The sequence below is a fragment of the Prunus persica genome, chromosome G1 (genome assembly GCF_000346465.2).
Source record: "Prunus persica cultivar Lovell chromosome G1, Prunus_persica_NCBIv2, whole genome shotgun sequence".
NCBI lineage: Eukaryota > Viridiplantae > Streptophyta > Magnoliopsida > Rosales > Rosaceae > Prunus > Prunus persica.
Genome location: NC_034009.1, coordinates 6,142,168 through 6,157,384, shown reverse-complemented (window position 1 = coordinate 6,157,384; position 15,217 = coordinate 6,142,168). Strand labels below are relative to the sequence as shown.

General features: G+C 38.8%; 3 protein-coding genes across 4 annotated transcripts; all 3 read right to left on the bottom strand.

The window, feature by feature from the left end:
* LOC109946858 (rust resistance kinase Lr10-like) lies at positions 381-3,432 on the bottom strand. Of its 2 annotated transcripts, none has more exons than XM_020555938.1 (3): positions 2,884-3,432; positions 1,926-1,977; positions 381-1,782 (listed from the first exon to the last, which is right to left on the bottom strand). In XM_020555938.1, the coding sequence occupies exons 1-3, from the start codon at positions 3,001-3,003 to the stop codon at positions 584-586; spliced, it is 1,371 nt and encodes a 456-aa protein (XP_020411527.1). In that variant the 5' UTR covers positions 3,004-3,432; the 3' UTR covers positions 381-583. The 2 variants fall into 2 exon arrangements, with proteins under 2 accessions (XP_020411527.1, XP_020411528.1); XM_020555939.1 differs by having other exon boundaries at positions 1,926-2,974; positions 3,058-3,431.
* Positions 5,406-5,957, bottom strand: LOC109949285 (G-type lectin S-receptor-like serine/threonine-protein kinase At1g34300). Its single transcript, XM_020564556.1, has one exon. It carries the CDS (start codon positions 5,955-5,957, stop codon positions 5,406-5,408), a length of 552 nt encoding a protein of 183 aa, XP_020420145.1.
* LOC18792233 (mitogen-activated protein kinase kinase 9) lies at positions 12,755-13,936 on the bottom strand. The gene has a single exon (XM_007225035.2). The coding sequence runs from the start codon at positions 13,736-13,738 to the stop codon at positions 12,773-12,775; it is 966 nt and encodes a 321-aa protein (XP_007225097.1). The 5' UTR covers positions 13,739-13,936; the 3' UTR covers positions 12,755-12,772.

Sequence of the window (15,217 nt, the reverse complement as noted above, 5' to 3'; positions counted from 1 at the left end):
TTTAAATCTAATCATTTCATATATATTTTGAATATATTGATTAGATTTAAAACATGAAATAAATATTGCATATAAAAACTCATGAATGGAATTTGTATCTTTCCTATTTTCCTTCGCAATGTGACAAAGAAAAGGAGGCAGAACTACGAGCTTGACGTTGTACGTTCTTTTAGCAAATACGGATGGGACGTGTTTTTAAAAATAAAAATAAAAAGTATTACGTACGTTGGTGGGATCGAAGAAAATGAAAGGAAAAAGGCAAAGAGGATGTTTTTGGTAGCTCTGTTGTGCGCCATTCAGCAGAAACAAGACCTCTTATGTTCTTTTCTTGTCGACAGTGGCTGTATGATATTGATATGACAAGCCAAAGAAATAGCACATTTTGGAATCACATCAATATATTGTAATCAGTTCTATAAAATTTACGAACTTTTTATTCATTCCAGACAGATATAACTTTAACCCTTAACTTAATGCTATGATATATGAAGAAGCACTATGATGTGCAGAAGGAGATGTTTTTATGACCTATTGCAAGAACAGAGAGAGACACAGAGAGAGTGAGGAATGTACTTCAGCCTGCCTAGGTAGACGCTATTTCAATTTCATATTTCCTCATGATAGGAGTTCCATGTACAACGCTGTATCCAGTTACTGTTCGTGAGGGATCTGAACCGAAAGCGCTAGTGCTATATGTTCCATTTGAAGTATCATAGACAGGTGCAGTTGGGTATGGAGTATCCGACATCAAGTGCTGAAACGGGTTAGTTGAAGGTCTAGGAATCTCAATAGCTCCTTCCAACATTTTCACCACAACACTCATCGAAGGCCTTGCCTCAGGCATATACTGGACACACCAAATAGCAACCTTTACAATTCTCTCAGCCCTCTCTTTATCTTTCTCCTCTATTCCGCAAACAACCATTATCTCTCCTAGTTCTCCAGGCTCAAACTTCTTCCAAACCCACCTTGGGAACCAGTCTTGGCTGTCTTGAATATTAATATCAAGATTCCTTCTCCTGCCAATGATCTCAAACAATAGCATCCCAAAGCTGTAAACATCACATTTGTGTGTTATAGGAAACCGCATCCATACTTCAGGTGCAGCATAACCAGGAGTGCCTCTCCCCCCAGTCATGGTTATATGAGTATTATCCCTGTTACAGAGCTTAGCCAAACCGAAATCAGCTACTTTTGGAAAGAAATTTGCGTCCAAAAGAATATTTTCAGGCTTTATATCGTAATGGACTATTCGTTGTTGGCATTCTTCATGCAAGTAAGCAATCCCTCTCGCTGTCCCCACCGCTATTTCATGAAGCTTTTCAAATCCTAAGTCCTTGTTCCTATGAAATAAGAACTTGTCAAGCGATCCATTTCGCATGTACTCATAAACAAGTGCTCTGAGGTGTTTCTCAAAGCATAAACCATGAAGACGGACTAGATTGAAATGATGAATTCTTCCAATTGTACTAACTTCCGCCATAAATTGTTCCTCAATTCTCTTGTCTGAGCTCCCATTTAGAACCTTCACCGCTACAAGGGTTCCATTACTAAATATCCCTTTATAAACTGCACCAAAACCTCCTTGCCCCAACAAGTTGGTGAAGTTATCAGTTGCAATCCGAAGTTGTTGAGAAGTGAACCTGATGGGCTTCTCTCTTTCCATATCATTTAGAAACTTATCCATTGTGAGTGTCTGAAAGTCGGGATTAACAGAGCTGCCTTTCTGACTTCTTTTCTGGCATATGACAATCACGATAACGATCTTCACTAAGAGGACTACTGCAAAATTTAAAACTCAATGAAAAACCATTAGCACTTGACAATTGTTTGCTTTTTCTAAAATGAAATAAAGATCAACAAGTAATTAAAAACAAACCACTGCAGAAAACAAAAGGCAAACGGGGAGAGGGATTAGATCTTACCCAAACCTATGGCAATAACTGCTGTCTCTCCACTATTTGATGACGGTGCACTCTGGTAACTCGACATTAATCAGGAGATATATTACAATGGAATTATAAAAAGCATTCAACAAACTCCCAAATGTTCTGTAATCGCACAAATTAGATTACACATGACAAGATATGGATTTCATTAGACGGAAAGCTCATGGTAAAGAACAGTTCGGTAAGTCCATTCTTTGACCAAACTGAAACTATTCTAATCGTTGAATCCGTGTGGGGTTTCCATGATGATGATTTGATAACAAGGCCGGCTATAGAAAATGATGATTTTATATTAATGTTCCAAAACCTTTGCTTTGTTTTATCATCTTTGGACTACATATATATATATAAAGAAGCAAACAGATGAAATATGCCCTCTATAAGCATTTAGCGATAAGTCCCAAGATGTTATAATCAGCTAAAAGAAACAAAAGCAAATGACATCTGGGAAATTACATGGTTTATGCAGAGCGCGAATTCATAAGTATTTAATATTATACATATCAGTCTACTTCAGTTAAGGGATATCTCTCAACTATGGTTAAGGAAAAAAATTTATATGTAAATGTTGAGCAAGAGTGACAGGTGCACATGCAGACACTGTCATGACCACCAAAAAAGTCCTGGGAAAGATAAGAAGGTTAAAACTAACTTTCTCAGGTTGCAGCTGGCAAATTGCATAATTGAAAGAAACTACGCACTTTTTATATATGACTATTGCAAATGGGAGAGAAACCATCCCTAACCTAATTATGAAAACTAAAACTATAATCATAAATAGAAACAAAGAAAGGAAAGAAAGAAAGCAAGCATTTTAACAAGTCTCCCCTTAGTCTAAACTTCAATAAACTTGTTGATTTTCAGTGAGCTGTGTTAGGGAAATCTCATGACATGTTCTATCTCAACTGGACCTGATGGTAGCTGTTATTATTACCCTGGAGCCTTGACAATGGCGGTTCCATGAATTTCTCCTCGGAGGGTCAAGATGAAGCTCCCATAATTTTCCTCCTATAGGAAAGTCCTCTCTGTAAGGAACAAACCAGCATCCGGGCATCAGATTACGTCGTCAGGAAAAGGAAGAGCAGCCAAATCCCAGAAGAAAAATAACCAGTAGCTATAGCACTGGAATCGTGGTTTTAAAATAATCAATTTCTTCAGAAATGGTAACATCTTTGGCTGAAGGAGGAGTTGGCGCGTATCATCTTGACTTGGTCCTGATTTCTCTATAAATGATATGTTTTTGCATGTTGAAGCTTTAGCTTTACAAAAAGCTCTACGTTTTCATTTCTTTGAAATTAGAGGAGATTCTAAATGAGATCTGTTGAAAAATAATGTTCATTTGTGTCTACACAATTCTAGAAGGATCATGAATACAATGATTATTCTAGAATTGTGGAGAACATACTATGTCGGCTAGACAAAGAGATTGAAGTTGGAAGAACTCTCTAGAGCAAGAACAACTCATGTTGCTAGACTATGAGTGTGGAGCATGATGGCTAAACAATAACCACAAAAATAATATTGTAAAATATAGAAGTTTCTAGGCAAAGCCACATACATGTAGCTGGAGCAAGAGACCAAGTCGGTGGACTTGGTGATGTCGGCAAAGGAGCCTATAAATAGGCATGCAATGAAATAAAGCCAAGTGGAGTCAACTAATAGAACTCCCAATCTATGTGGAGTAGAACCAATCAACTCCCAAACTATAGAGCTACCCAATCAAACTATGTTGAGAGCCAATAAGCTCACCAATCAAAGTGTAAGGGCCAATTAGCCTATAAGGGTCAAATAGCCCAAACTAATCTAAGTGAAGGGCCAAATAGCCCAAATTATTTTAAACCAAGTGTGGTGGCCAATAAGCCAATGTGCTAAGTGTAGAAGGTCAATTAGCCTACACCAAGCTATATACCATTCTCCTCCAATCTAATAAAATTACTTTGTTTTTCCCCTACAATCTAACAAGATCTTATTCAAAATTTGAAGAATCAGGGTATCATTCCTTCCATTATTCAAGATATCCGTTTCCTTATCCAGCAAATCCCAATAGTCCACTTATGCTGTAATTTCAAAGAGACAAATATGGTAGTAGATCAATTAGCTAGTATTGGTCGTTCATTATTACACCTTTGAATCTGATTTAGTAATTTTCCTTTTTCAGTTGTTTATCATTACGAAACAGTTGTTTGATTTGATGTGCAAAAGGAGAGGATTTCTTGATGAAGGGACCAAGAACCTTGAAATCCTATCTGCACTTCTCATCCTACTGTCTCATGTTAGGTTGATACCAGACTGGAAGTTTACTAATGGTCAATTGTATCTACATGTGACAAGATTGGACAGGCAATTTACTAATAACATAAACTTCTAGTGTGGGGATAAAATGCCAGTCCAATCTTGTCTCATGTACAAAATGCAACTCCACTGCTGATTTATTGGGTTCAAAGAATCGCTTACAACAGGAAGCCACTACCCTCTCTCCCCCCAAGAGATTAAAACTACATAGAGTACGTATGGTTATGATGTTGAGAAGTTGACACAAGCAAGATTGCATGGCAGCTTAACGGGGTAGAGGACCAAAAGTTTGTCAGCAAAGTATGGACTTAGAGGAGGTTATATGGTTTCTAAAACTGTTAGAAACCAAACTCAGCTGAGCTGCTGTTACACGTATTCCGCTGCTACACAGATAAATAGAAGCCTGCATGAGACTCTCTTGCAGTGAATTCTGAAAATGAACACAGTTTTCCGGTTGAAGAGCTAAAAGCGGTTCTGGTATAATATAAACTGGATTTAAAACATATGGTGTTACCTGTCCAGCTAGAAAGTTATAAGTTACACATCTGCACCTTGCTGGAAATTTCTTTTGGTTTCTCATCGCCCTTTTCCTGCAATCAAGGGATCAAGTCATTGGTTGCAAATAACAGCAAGTATCAGCAAAAGGTCAAGTAAGTTGAATGTTAACAAGATGTTCAAGTTGGCAAAATATTTTCCCAATATGAGAAAACATGTGGCTGCATATGATATGATATGACAAGAAGCCAGCAAATGGATCATTTGGTCATTGGTGAATATTAAATGGAAATACTATATCTTACCTGTATTTATAATCAAATCCTTGCTGTAAACCCTAAAGTCATTGCAGTAATCAGTTGTATATGAATACCAAAATGATGGTTTACATTGTGGCATTCCAAGAAATCATAAATCTACACCATCATTTCTATAAAATTCCAATTTTCTTTATCAGTATCATTTTGAAAATATACAAATTAAATCTAAGATGGCTAATAAGGAAAGAGCAGTTTGATGTGCAAAATAACATGTTTTCTATGCAGCACTCTGCTAGACATTTAAAGTAATGCATCTAGAGGACAGGGGTATACTATCAGTGATGAATGATGATTACCTTATTTTGGAAGAGAGAGAGAGAGAGAGAGAGAGGAATGTTCTTCAGCCTACCTAGGTACACACTATATCAATCTCGTATTTCGTCATGAAAGCAGTAGCATGCATAACGCTAAATTCAGTTACTGTCTGAAAGGAAATCGAACCAGAAGCGCTAGTACGTTCTGAATGAAAAGCTGAACCGACAGGTTTATTAGGGTGCAGAGTGCCTGGCATCAAGTTCCGAAAAGGGTTAACTGAAGGTCTAGGAATCTCAGCTGCTCCTTCCAACATTCTCACCACAACACTCATCAAAGGCCTCGCTTCCGGCTTATACTGGACACACCAGAGAGCTACCTTAACCATTCTCTCTGCACGCTCTTTATCTTTCTCCTCTATCCCACAAACTACCATTAGCTCTCTTAGTTCTCCAGGTTCAAACTTCTTCCATACCCACCTTGGGAACCAATCTTGGCTATCTTGAATATTAATGTCAAGATTCCTTCTCCTGCCTATGATCTCAAACAATAACATCCCAAAGCTGTAAACATCACATTTGTGTGTTATAGGAAATCCCAGCCAAGCCTCTGGTGCAGCATAGACAGGAGTCCCCCGGCCCCCTGTCATGGTTATATGAGTATTTTCCCTGTTAAGAGCTTGGCCAAGCCAAAATCAGCTACTTTTGGAAACAAATTTGCATCCAAAAGAATATTTTCAGGGTTTGTATCGTAGTGGACTATTCGTTGTTCACACTCTTCATGCAAGTAAGCAATGCCTTTGGCTGTCCCGATCGCAATTTCATGAAGCTTTTCAAATCTTAAGATCTTGCTTCCATGGAATAAGAACTTGTGAAAGGAACCATTTGTTGGCGTGAGTCCTATTTTAGATAGGAAATTAATATAAAGATTCTTGTAAATATTGTATTACTTGTTCTATTAGGATTAGCTTTTATCTTTTCTTTGGGTAAAAAGACATTGTACACTATATATACACCTCCTTTGAGAGAAAATAATATATCAGAAATTCACCATATATCCTTATATTTGACTTGGTATCAGAGCTTAGGGTTATATTTGCCTTAGAATAGCATATCTCCCTTACTGCTACAGATTTTTTCCTTTTTGCCTATTATTTTGTTTTAATTCTTGCCGTGTTATTTGACTCCATGGGGGATATGCAGGATTTGTTTAATGAAGATGGCCAATCCAATGAGGTACCACAAATTACCTCAGGGGGTTCTGGTCAGCCTATGTCAATTGTCAATGTTCATCATGATTCTTCTGCTGCTCCTACAATTGTCAAATTGAATGGAACAAATTATTCAGTATGGTCCCAACTGCTTGAGTTACATGTTGCTAGGAAGGGAAAATATGGGTATCTGACAGGCGCTTCTGCTGCACCATCTCTGGCAGACTCTAATTACAATAAGTGGTATGCTGAAAACGCAATTGTGAAGGGATGGCTGATTCAGTCTATGGAGCCTGATATTATGCAAATTTTCCTTCCCTACAAAACTGCCAAAGATGTATGGGAGAATGTTAAAAAAACATACTATGATGGCCAAGATCAGTCACAGATTTATGAGCTAACTTGTCGGCCATTCAAGGCGAAACAGTCTGGATGACAACTTGTCACATACTATGCAGAATTGCAAAGTATTTGGCATGAGATTGATTATCGACGACCAAATAAATTTACTAATTCATCAGATATTTTGCTTCGTCAACAGGAGATTGAAATTGAGAGGGTTTATGTATTTTTAGCTGGATTAGATGATGTGTTTGACAGAGTTCGTAGCGATATTCTTCGCATGGATCCGTTTCCGAATTTGGAGAAAACTTTTTCATGTGTCAGACGAGAAGACCAGCGGCGATCCACCATGATGGTACCACCAACCCCGGTGAACACTGGAGTTGCTATGGTAGCAAGGAACTCCAGGCTTGCCTGTTCCTACAAATCTGCTAATTCTACAATTAAGACCCAATGGTCCACAACGAGTTAAACCTCAAAATGGCGAAAGGTGTACTCATTGCAATAGCACGAATCACTTTGTAACTGATTGTTTTAAATTACATGGCTATCCAGAATGGTGGGATGAAGTCAAGGAGCGTAACAAGGCCAAAGTAGCCGCTGAACGATACGCACAAGGCAAGGTCGCACTCTGCATAGGATCTCCCGACCCTTCTGTCCCACAAGCTTCCCATATGTCATCTGTCTCCTCCTTCATTGTTCCTCCAGGTTTTGCCGCCCTCCCTACAGGTGATTCGGGCACTTCTTCTAATACCTCAGGTAGTGCTTTTGCTGCTGTTACTGGCTTAGGTATTGGTTCTGGTTGGATTATTGATTCAGAAGCTTCAAATCACATGACATTTGACTCGACAAATTTGAAGACTCCTACTACTCCTAGCCTTACTAGTATGGCTAATGCGAATGGCCAATCCTACCCTGTGACTGGGGCAGGCACAGTTGATCTTTCTCCAAATTTAACTTTGGAACATGTTCTTCTTGTTCCTTCTTTATCTCAGAATTTATTATCTGTTGGACAAGTGACTGAACAATTAAATTATTTTGTATTAATCTATCCCTTGTTTTGCCTTCTTCAGGATATTCGAACCCAGGAAATAATTGGGCGTGGTACTAAGAGAGGAGGACTATATTATGTGGATGATGCTTGCACAGGAAAGGCCCTTAATGCTCATGACTCAGCTGCAGACAAGAAGAAACAAATTTGGTTATGGCATTGGCGTTTAGGACATGCTTCTTTTGGTTATTTAAAACATTTATTTCCAGCTCTATTTTTGGATTTGGATATTTCTAGTCTTCAGTGTGAAACTTGTATTCTTGCCAAGAGTCACCGTGTTTCATACCCTATTAGTTTCAATAAGAATGATAAACCTTTTGCTCTTATTCATTCTGATGTATGGGGTCCTTCCCCAGTCTCTACAATCTCTAGCATTAGATGGTTTGTGACTTTCGTTGATGATTATACGAGAATGACATGGATATATTTTATGAAAAATAAAAGTAAGGTTTTTGGTCTCTTCAAGCAATTTTATCAAATGGTTCAGACACAATTCTCCAAAAAAATTCAGTTTCTGCCATCAGATAATGGAGGTGAATATGTGAATCATGATTTTGTGTCTTTCTTTCAGGATAACGGTCTTCTCCATGAAATTACATGCCCCTATACCCCTCAACAAAATAGGGTTGCTGAACGGAAAAATCGTCATATTCTTGAGACGGCCAGGAGTATTTTGATAGAAGCTCATATGCCTACGATGTTTTGGAGTGATGCTATATTATATGTAGTGTATTTATTAAATCGTATGCCCTCTTCTGTCCATGGATACAAGACACCACTGGATGTTTTGACTTCGACACATCCCCTACCGTCAGTCCTGACTCTCCATCCCCGTATTTTTGGTTGTATAGCCTACGTTCACATCCTTAAACACCTACGGTCTAAATTGGATCCATGTGCTCTTAAATGTGTGTTTGTGGGTTTCTCCCCATATTCCAAAGGATATCGATGCTACCATCCTCCGACACAGCGTACGTATGTCACAATGGATGTCACTTTCTCAGAGTTGTCCATGTATTTTCATCATGAATCCAACTCTCCTCTTCAGGGGGAGAAGGAGAATATTGAAGAGCAGAATTGGAATTGGACAATTATGTTGCCTGATATTACCATAGAAAGAGAAGAAGTGATCTGCAATGAAAAAGAAAATGCAGTCACGTCAGTTGAGTACCTGGCGTCACATGTTGCTAACCCCACTTTGTTCCCTGCAACTCCACATATCCTACATAATTGTTCTCCCTCTTCTACACCAACAGTACCTGTCCAAATTCCTGAGGCTTCGGATAACCCTGAGGTAAGTACAGAACCAAATTTGATTAATACTAACAATTTAATTACAAATGATATTGATAGTGTTGCAGAAACAAGGTATCAATTGCCTCCCAGACGTAATAGAGGAATTCCACCAGATCGTTTTTCACCTGAAAATTTAAAGAAGTCGAACTACCCAATTGCAAACTATGTCTCTACTCATCGATTATCTGAAGCATGTGCAGTTTTTGCTAATCATATGACAACTGAATTTATTCCATCTAAAGTGCAAGATGCTTTGGCTGCTCCTCAATGGAAGAAAGCTATGGATGAAGAGATGTTGGCTTTGAAAAAAAATCAAACTTGGGATTTAGTTTCATTGCCACAAGGAAAACGACCAGTTGGATGCAGATGGATTTTCACAATTAAACACAAGGTAGATGGTATCATTGATAGATACAAGGCGAGATTGGTTGCCAAAGGATATACTCAGACATATGGTGTTGATTATCAGGAAACTTTTGCACCAATTGCAAAAATAAACACAGTTCGTGTTCTAATATCGCTTGCAATAAATTTAGATTGGCCACTCCAACAATTTGATGTAAAAAATGCTTTCCTACATGGAGAATTGAAGGAAGAAGTTTATATGAGCCTACCTCCAGGATTTGATCTATCTGAAAATCCAAATTTGGTGTGCAAGTTGAGGAAGTCACTCTATGGGTTGAAGCAGTCTCCTAGAGCTTGGTTTGGTAAATTCAGTTATGCCATGAAGAAATACGGTTATCGTCAAAGCAATGCAAATCATACTTTGTTTCTGAAGAGGAGGAAAGGGAAGATCACTGTTTTAATTATATATGTTGATGATATGATAATAACAGATGATGATACAGAAGAGATTGATAAATTGAAACATTATTTATCAACTGAGTTTGAGATGAAGGATCTTGGAAGGTTGAAATATTTTTTGGGAATTGAAGTGGCTAGATCTCAACATGGTATTTTCTTGTCACAAAGAAAATATGTGTTAGATTTATTGAATGAAACTGGGATGCTTGGGTGTAAACCTGCTGATACTCCTATTGTGCAGAACCATAATCTTGAGATTCTTCCAGATCAAGTTCCAACTAATAAAGACAGGTATCATAGGTTAGTTGGAAGACTTATTTATTTATCTCACACCAGGCCAGATATTGCTTATGCTGTTAGTGTTGTGAGTCAATTTATGCATTCGCCTAGTGAAGTTCATATGGAAGCAGTTATGCGAATTTTACAGTATCTAAAGCCTGCACCTGGCAAATGGCTGATGTTCTCAAAACATGGACATTTGGAAATTGAAGGTTTTACAGATGCCGATTGGGCAGGAAATCGAACTGATAGGCGTTCAACATCAGGTTATTTTACATTTGTGGGTGGTAACCTTGTTACTTGGCGAAGCAAGAAACAGAAGGTTTGTTCTTTGTCCAGTGCGGAAGCTGAGTATCGAAGCATGGTTCATGGCGTATGTGAGATGTTGTGGATTCGAAAATTATTAAAGGAATTGGGCTTCGTGGCTAAAGATGCCATGAAATTGTATTGTGATAATCAAGCTGCAATTGACATAGCTAATAATCCAGTCCAACATGATCGTACTAAACATATGGAGATTGATAGACATTTTATTAATGAAAAATTGGAAAGCAATGTGATTAGTGTACCACATGTGAAATCAGAGGAACAACTTGTAGATATTTTGACTAAAGCAGTGTCTAGCCATGTATTTAGTGACTCACTTGACAAGTTGGGCATTGGTGACATCTACGCACCAACCTGAGGGGGAGTGTTGGCGTGAGTCCTATTTTAGATAGGAAATTAATATAAAGATTCTTGTAAATATTGTATTACTTGTTCTATTAGGATTAGCTTTTATCTTTTCCTTGGGTAAAAAGACATTGTACACTATATATACACCTCCTTTGAGAGAAGAATAATATATCAGAAATTCACCATATATCCTTATATATTTGACTCCATTTGGCATGTACTCATAAACAAGTGCTCTGAGATGTCTCTCAAAGCAGAAGCAATAAAGACGGACCAGATTGAACTGGTGAATTCTTCCAATTGTACTAACTTCTGCCATGAATTGTTCCTCAGTTCTCTTGTCTGGGCTCCCATTTAGAACCTTCACTGCTACATGGGTTCCATTGCCAAATACCCCTTTATAAACTGCACCGGAACCTCCTGAACTCAACAAATGGGTGAAGTTATCAGTTGCTATCCGCAGTTGTTGAGTAGTAAACCTGATGGGCTTCTCTCTTTCCATATCATTTAGAAACTTGTCCATTGTGAGTGTCAGGAAGTCTGGATTGAAAGAGCTGCTTCCTTTCCAAGTTAATATCTTCTTTACTACAATGAAGATAACAATCTTCATCACAAATATGATTGCTGCAAAATGTAAGAATCCTTGGCATGTTTACTTGAAATCTGAGTAAACGAAATCAGAACAGGAAATATTTGGAGGGAGAGAGGGAGAGAGAGAGAGAGAGAGAGAGAGAGAGAGAGATCTTACCCAAGGAGCAATGGCAGCGATCTCTCCCCTTGACACTATTCAGGAGATAGATTACAATAGAATAAAAATCATTTAACAAACTCCCAAATGTGCAAGACTAGCAGAATTTAGATTTGCACATGACAAAGTATTTTCAACAAGGTGAAGGAACATTGCATGTGGATTTCATACAGAGCTCAAAGTGAAGAACATTGTGATGACAAGGCCAGCTTTCAAATGAACATTTAAGTTAAAGCATTACGATAGTATTGAAGCTCCAAATAGATTCTTAGCTGAAACCTTGCTTTATTATATCCTATTTTGACTACATATGAAGAAGCAAACACAAGTGATAAGTCCCAGGATACTATAATCAGTAAGCAGAAAGAACAGCAAATGAGACAAGGGAAACTTTACCTAAGTATGATTCACATTTAGGTTTAAGGAATCAATGGTTGCATAGTTATATAAGTGACAGGAAGTCAACATATGGACATATTGCAAACGACGTACGGGCTCGTCTCTTGATCAGGAAAAGACAAGGAAAGCCAAGGAATGAAGATCAAAGGTAACTTTGGCTACAACATTATAATCAGTACCAACTTCCATCAGATATTTGAAAATCAGCATTGTAGGAGTTTGAGAAAGCACAAGTGCCTAGTGTTTGAAAATTCCTAAAAATTGATGGATTAACTTCTAGAAAGCAATAAAAGAGAAGAAAACTCAAAAGGGCAGAGAGGAAACTCTGGAAAGACACAGGAACTTCCAATCCATGTAATTCAAATACCACATCCCTATTGCAAAACTAAAGTGACCTTTCTAGTTACTTGGAAAGTCAGTTAATTAACTTGATGATGTTTTAGCCAGAATTAATTGAAAGAAGCACAGGAAATTTGATTTGCATTCTCTTAATCAAGTTTAAGTAAAGATAAACAGTAGGATGCACATCAGCAACTTGAAAAGATTGAAAGAAAATTAAGTAATTTCATAAAGAAAGAATCCGAATCCGAATCCGGCCCAGTATATACACAAAACTCAGAACCCTACAAACGGTTACTCGTGTACAAATCCAGCAACCCATCAGGAAACGGATATACTGGGATCTTTAGAGACGAACGGGTGGGTCAAAAGCTGAGCGGCGGTCCACCGCATTTCAGACTCCATCTGCAAGCAACATTCCATGAAACTCCGAAACTCCTCCGACACCCCCTCGGGCAAGCTCGGCGGCTCTCCAAAACATATGGCGCACATAAGCGTGGCCCAGTCGGGTTTCTGACCCGGAGGCAACAACGGAAAGTGACCCATGTAAAGCTCCATCAGGGTTAGCCCTAGGCTCCATATGTCACCGGCGTAGCCACTGTAATTGCCGCCGTAAGTATCCGGGTCAAATCTTTCCGGGCTCATGTAAGCACAAGTACCCACATAGGAATTGCAGGGGTCCGAGGTCAGGCATAGGATCTTGCTCACGCCAAAGTCGGCGATTTTCACTTCCATGTTGCTGTTCACCAAAACATTTGCGGGTTTGATGTTGCGGTGGATGATCTTGTTGGTGTGGAGGTAGTTGAGGCCTTTAAGAACTTGGCGGGCGACGTGGGCAAGATTGGGCTCGGAGAAGGTGCCTTGGGCTTTAAGCAAGGTCTCGAGGGTGCCGGAGTCTATGTACTCTATGAGGATCCCGATATCTCCCGACGACTTCTCAAAGATAGCGTGGCAGCGGACGACATGGGGAGAGTCGGTGTGGCGGAGGATCTCCATCTCGTGGAAGAGCTGACGGCGGACTGTGGAGTCGTTGGAGTCGCTATGGACGAGTTTGAGAGCGTAGGTGGTGGAAGTCCGCTTGTGATTTACCTTGTAGACGGTGCCGCTGTTACCGTAGCCGAGGACTTGGAGTTTCTCGATATCGGCGGCGGAGATAGCACCGAAGGAAGATTTGTTTGTGACGGCGGTGGTGGGAGGAAGGGGAACGGAGAAACATGGGCGGCACTCGGAGGGTTCGGGAAAGGGGAGGCGGAGATTAAGCTGGCGGCGTTGTTGAATGAGAGCCATTTGTTTCTAATTTGGTTGGGGATGTGTTGGTGGTGTGGGAGTGGAGTGGAGTGGAGTGGATTGTTTATAAAGGCTTTCCTTTTTCCAAATAGAAGTAGAAGAGAAAAGAACTTGCGGGCCAAGCAGCCGGCATCATCCAAATGGATCCCAACTTTTTCGGTTTAGGATTATTTTCCATTGTTTTATTAATTAATTTAAACATAATTATCTTTTATATAATATTAATTAGTAAAAATCCCAGTGTTCTTATCTCTCTCTCTCTCTCTCTCTCTCTCTCTCTCTCTCTCTCTCAACAATGAAAGTAAAAATAAATAAAGAATTAATTGTCATGGAATTTTGAGTTTTAAACTAGTACATAAGAGCACTTCCAGTTTGCCCCTTGCTATGGCACTTGGGGAGCTACTATTCACATGAATAGTGGTTGCCCTTACAAAAAACAATGTGTGTTTTCAGCAGTTACCCTTTACCATGGCAAATACTATTTATTTTTTTATTTTTTTACAACTCTTTTTACCTAAAAAATTAATTTTGATAATATTTTCGAATAAGATTTTTGGGTTCCTACGCGTCAATACTATTCATATCGGATAAGAATTTTGGTTTCAAATTTCAAATAAATTTCAAAATTCATATAGAGTATTGGTTGGTATTTATAGAAAAAAAAAATCAGTAATTTTTTGGTTTTTTTTTTTCATTTTTTATTGCACAAAATTGGCTATCATTGGATTGAAAGAAAAAATCTTATCAAAGAGCCCAGAATGCAACACATGGAAGAGAGCCATTGGCGGCACTTTAAAACTTGGGCCAGCACTCAGGCAAGCTTTGCCCTCAGGCCAGCTCAGGTTGCTGGGTCCTCACAACCCCCCCCCAAAAGCCCTCCCCTTGGTCCCTTTCTGGAAATGCTCTAATAATACATTAATGTCATCCTAGAGAGTGATTTAAAATCCAACCCTATTACCAACTTTCTACTCAATTTTCATAAATGGAGAGACTGAGAGTTAAGATATTTTAGAACCCAATTAATGTTAGAACTAGAGAAAAAGTTTAATTCTCTGTCATTGTAATTTTCTAGTAATAAAAGACTAGAAGAAAAACAGAGCATATGACATTTTCAGAGTTGTGTGGTCAATTTCTGGTTAATATGGTTTGCGGTCAGGTAAATGCCACCGACGGTTTTAATATATGACTATGAACAATGAAAGAGAGACAATGTCGCCAACGAGGTTGAGTCTACTGAAAAATGGTCTTGACTTGCAGTCCAGATTGACCAGGAGTCTTGAATTCGAATTCTCGTGATACCTTAGTACTCTGTGTGAAAACCCTCCTTCTCGTTATAGTTTAGAATATCACTTATATTCAGAAAGAGAGAGGGCGAGCATGCCTTTTTTTTGATAAAGATAGCGACCATGTCATAAAGGAGAAAACTTGTCTACACCCGTTCTCACACTGGCTATATCATGTCGCATAGACCATAGGCCA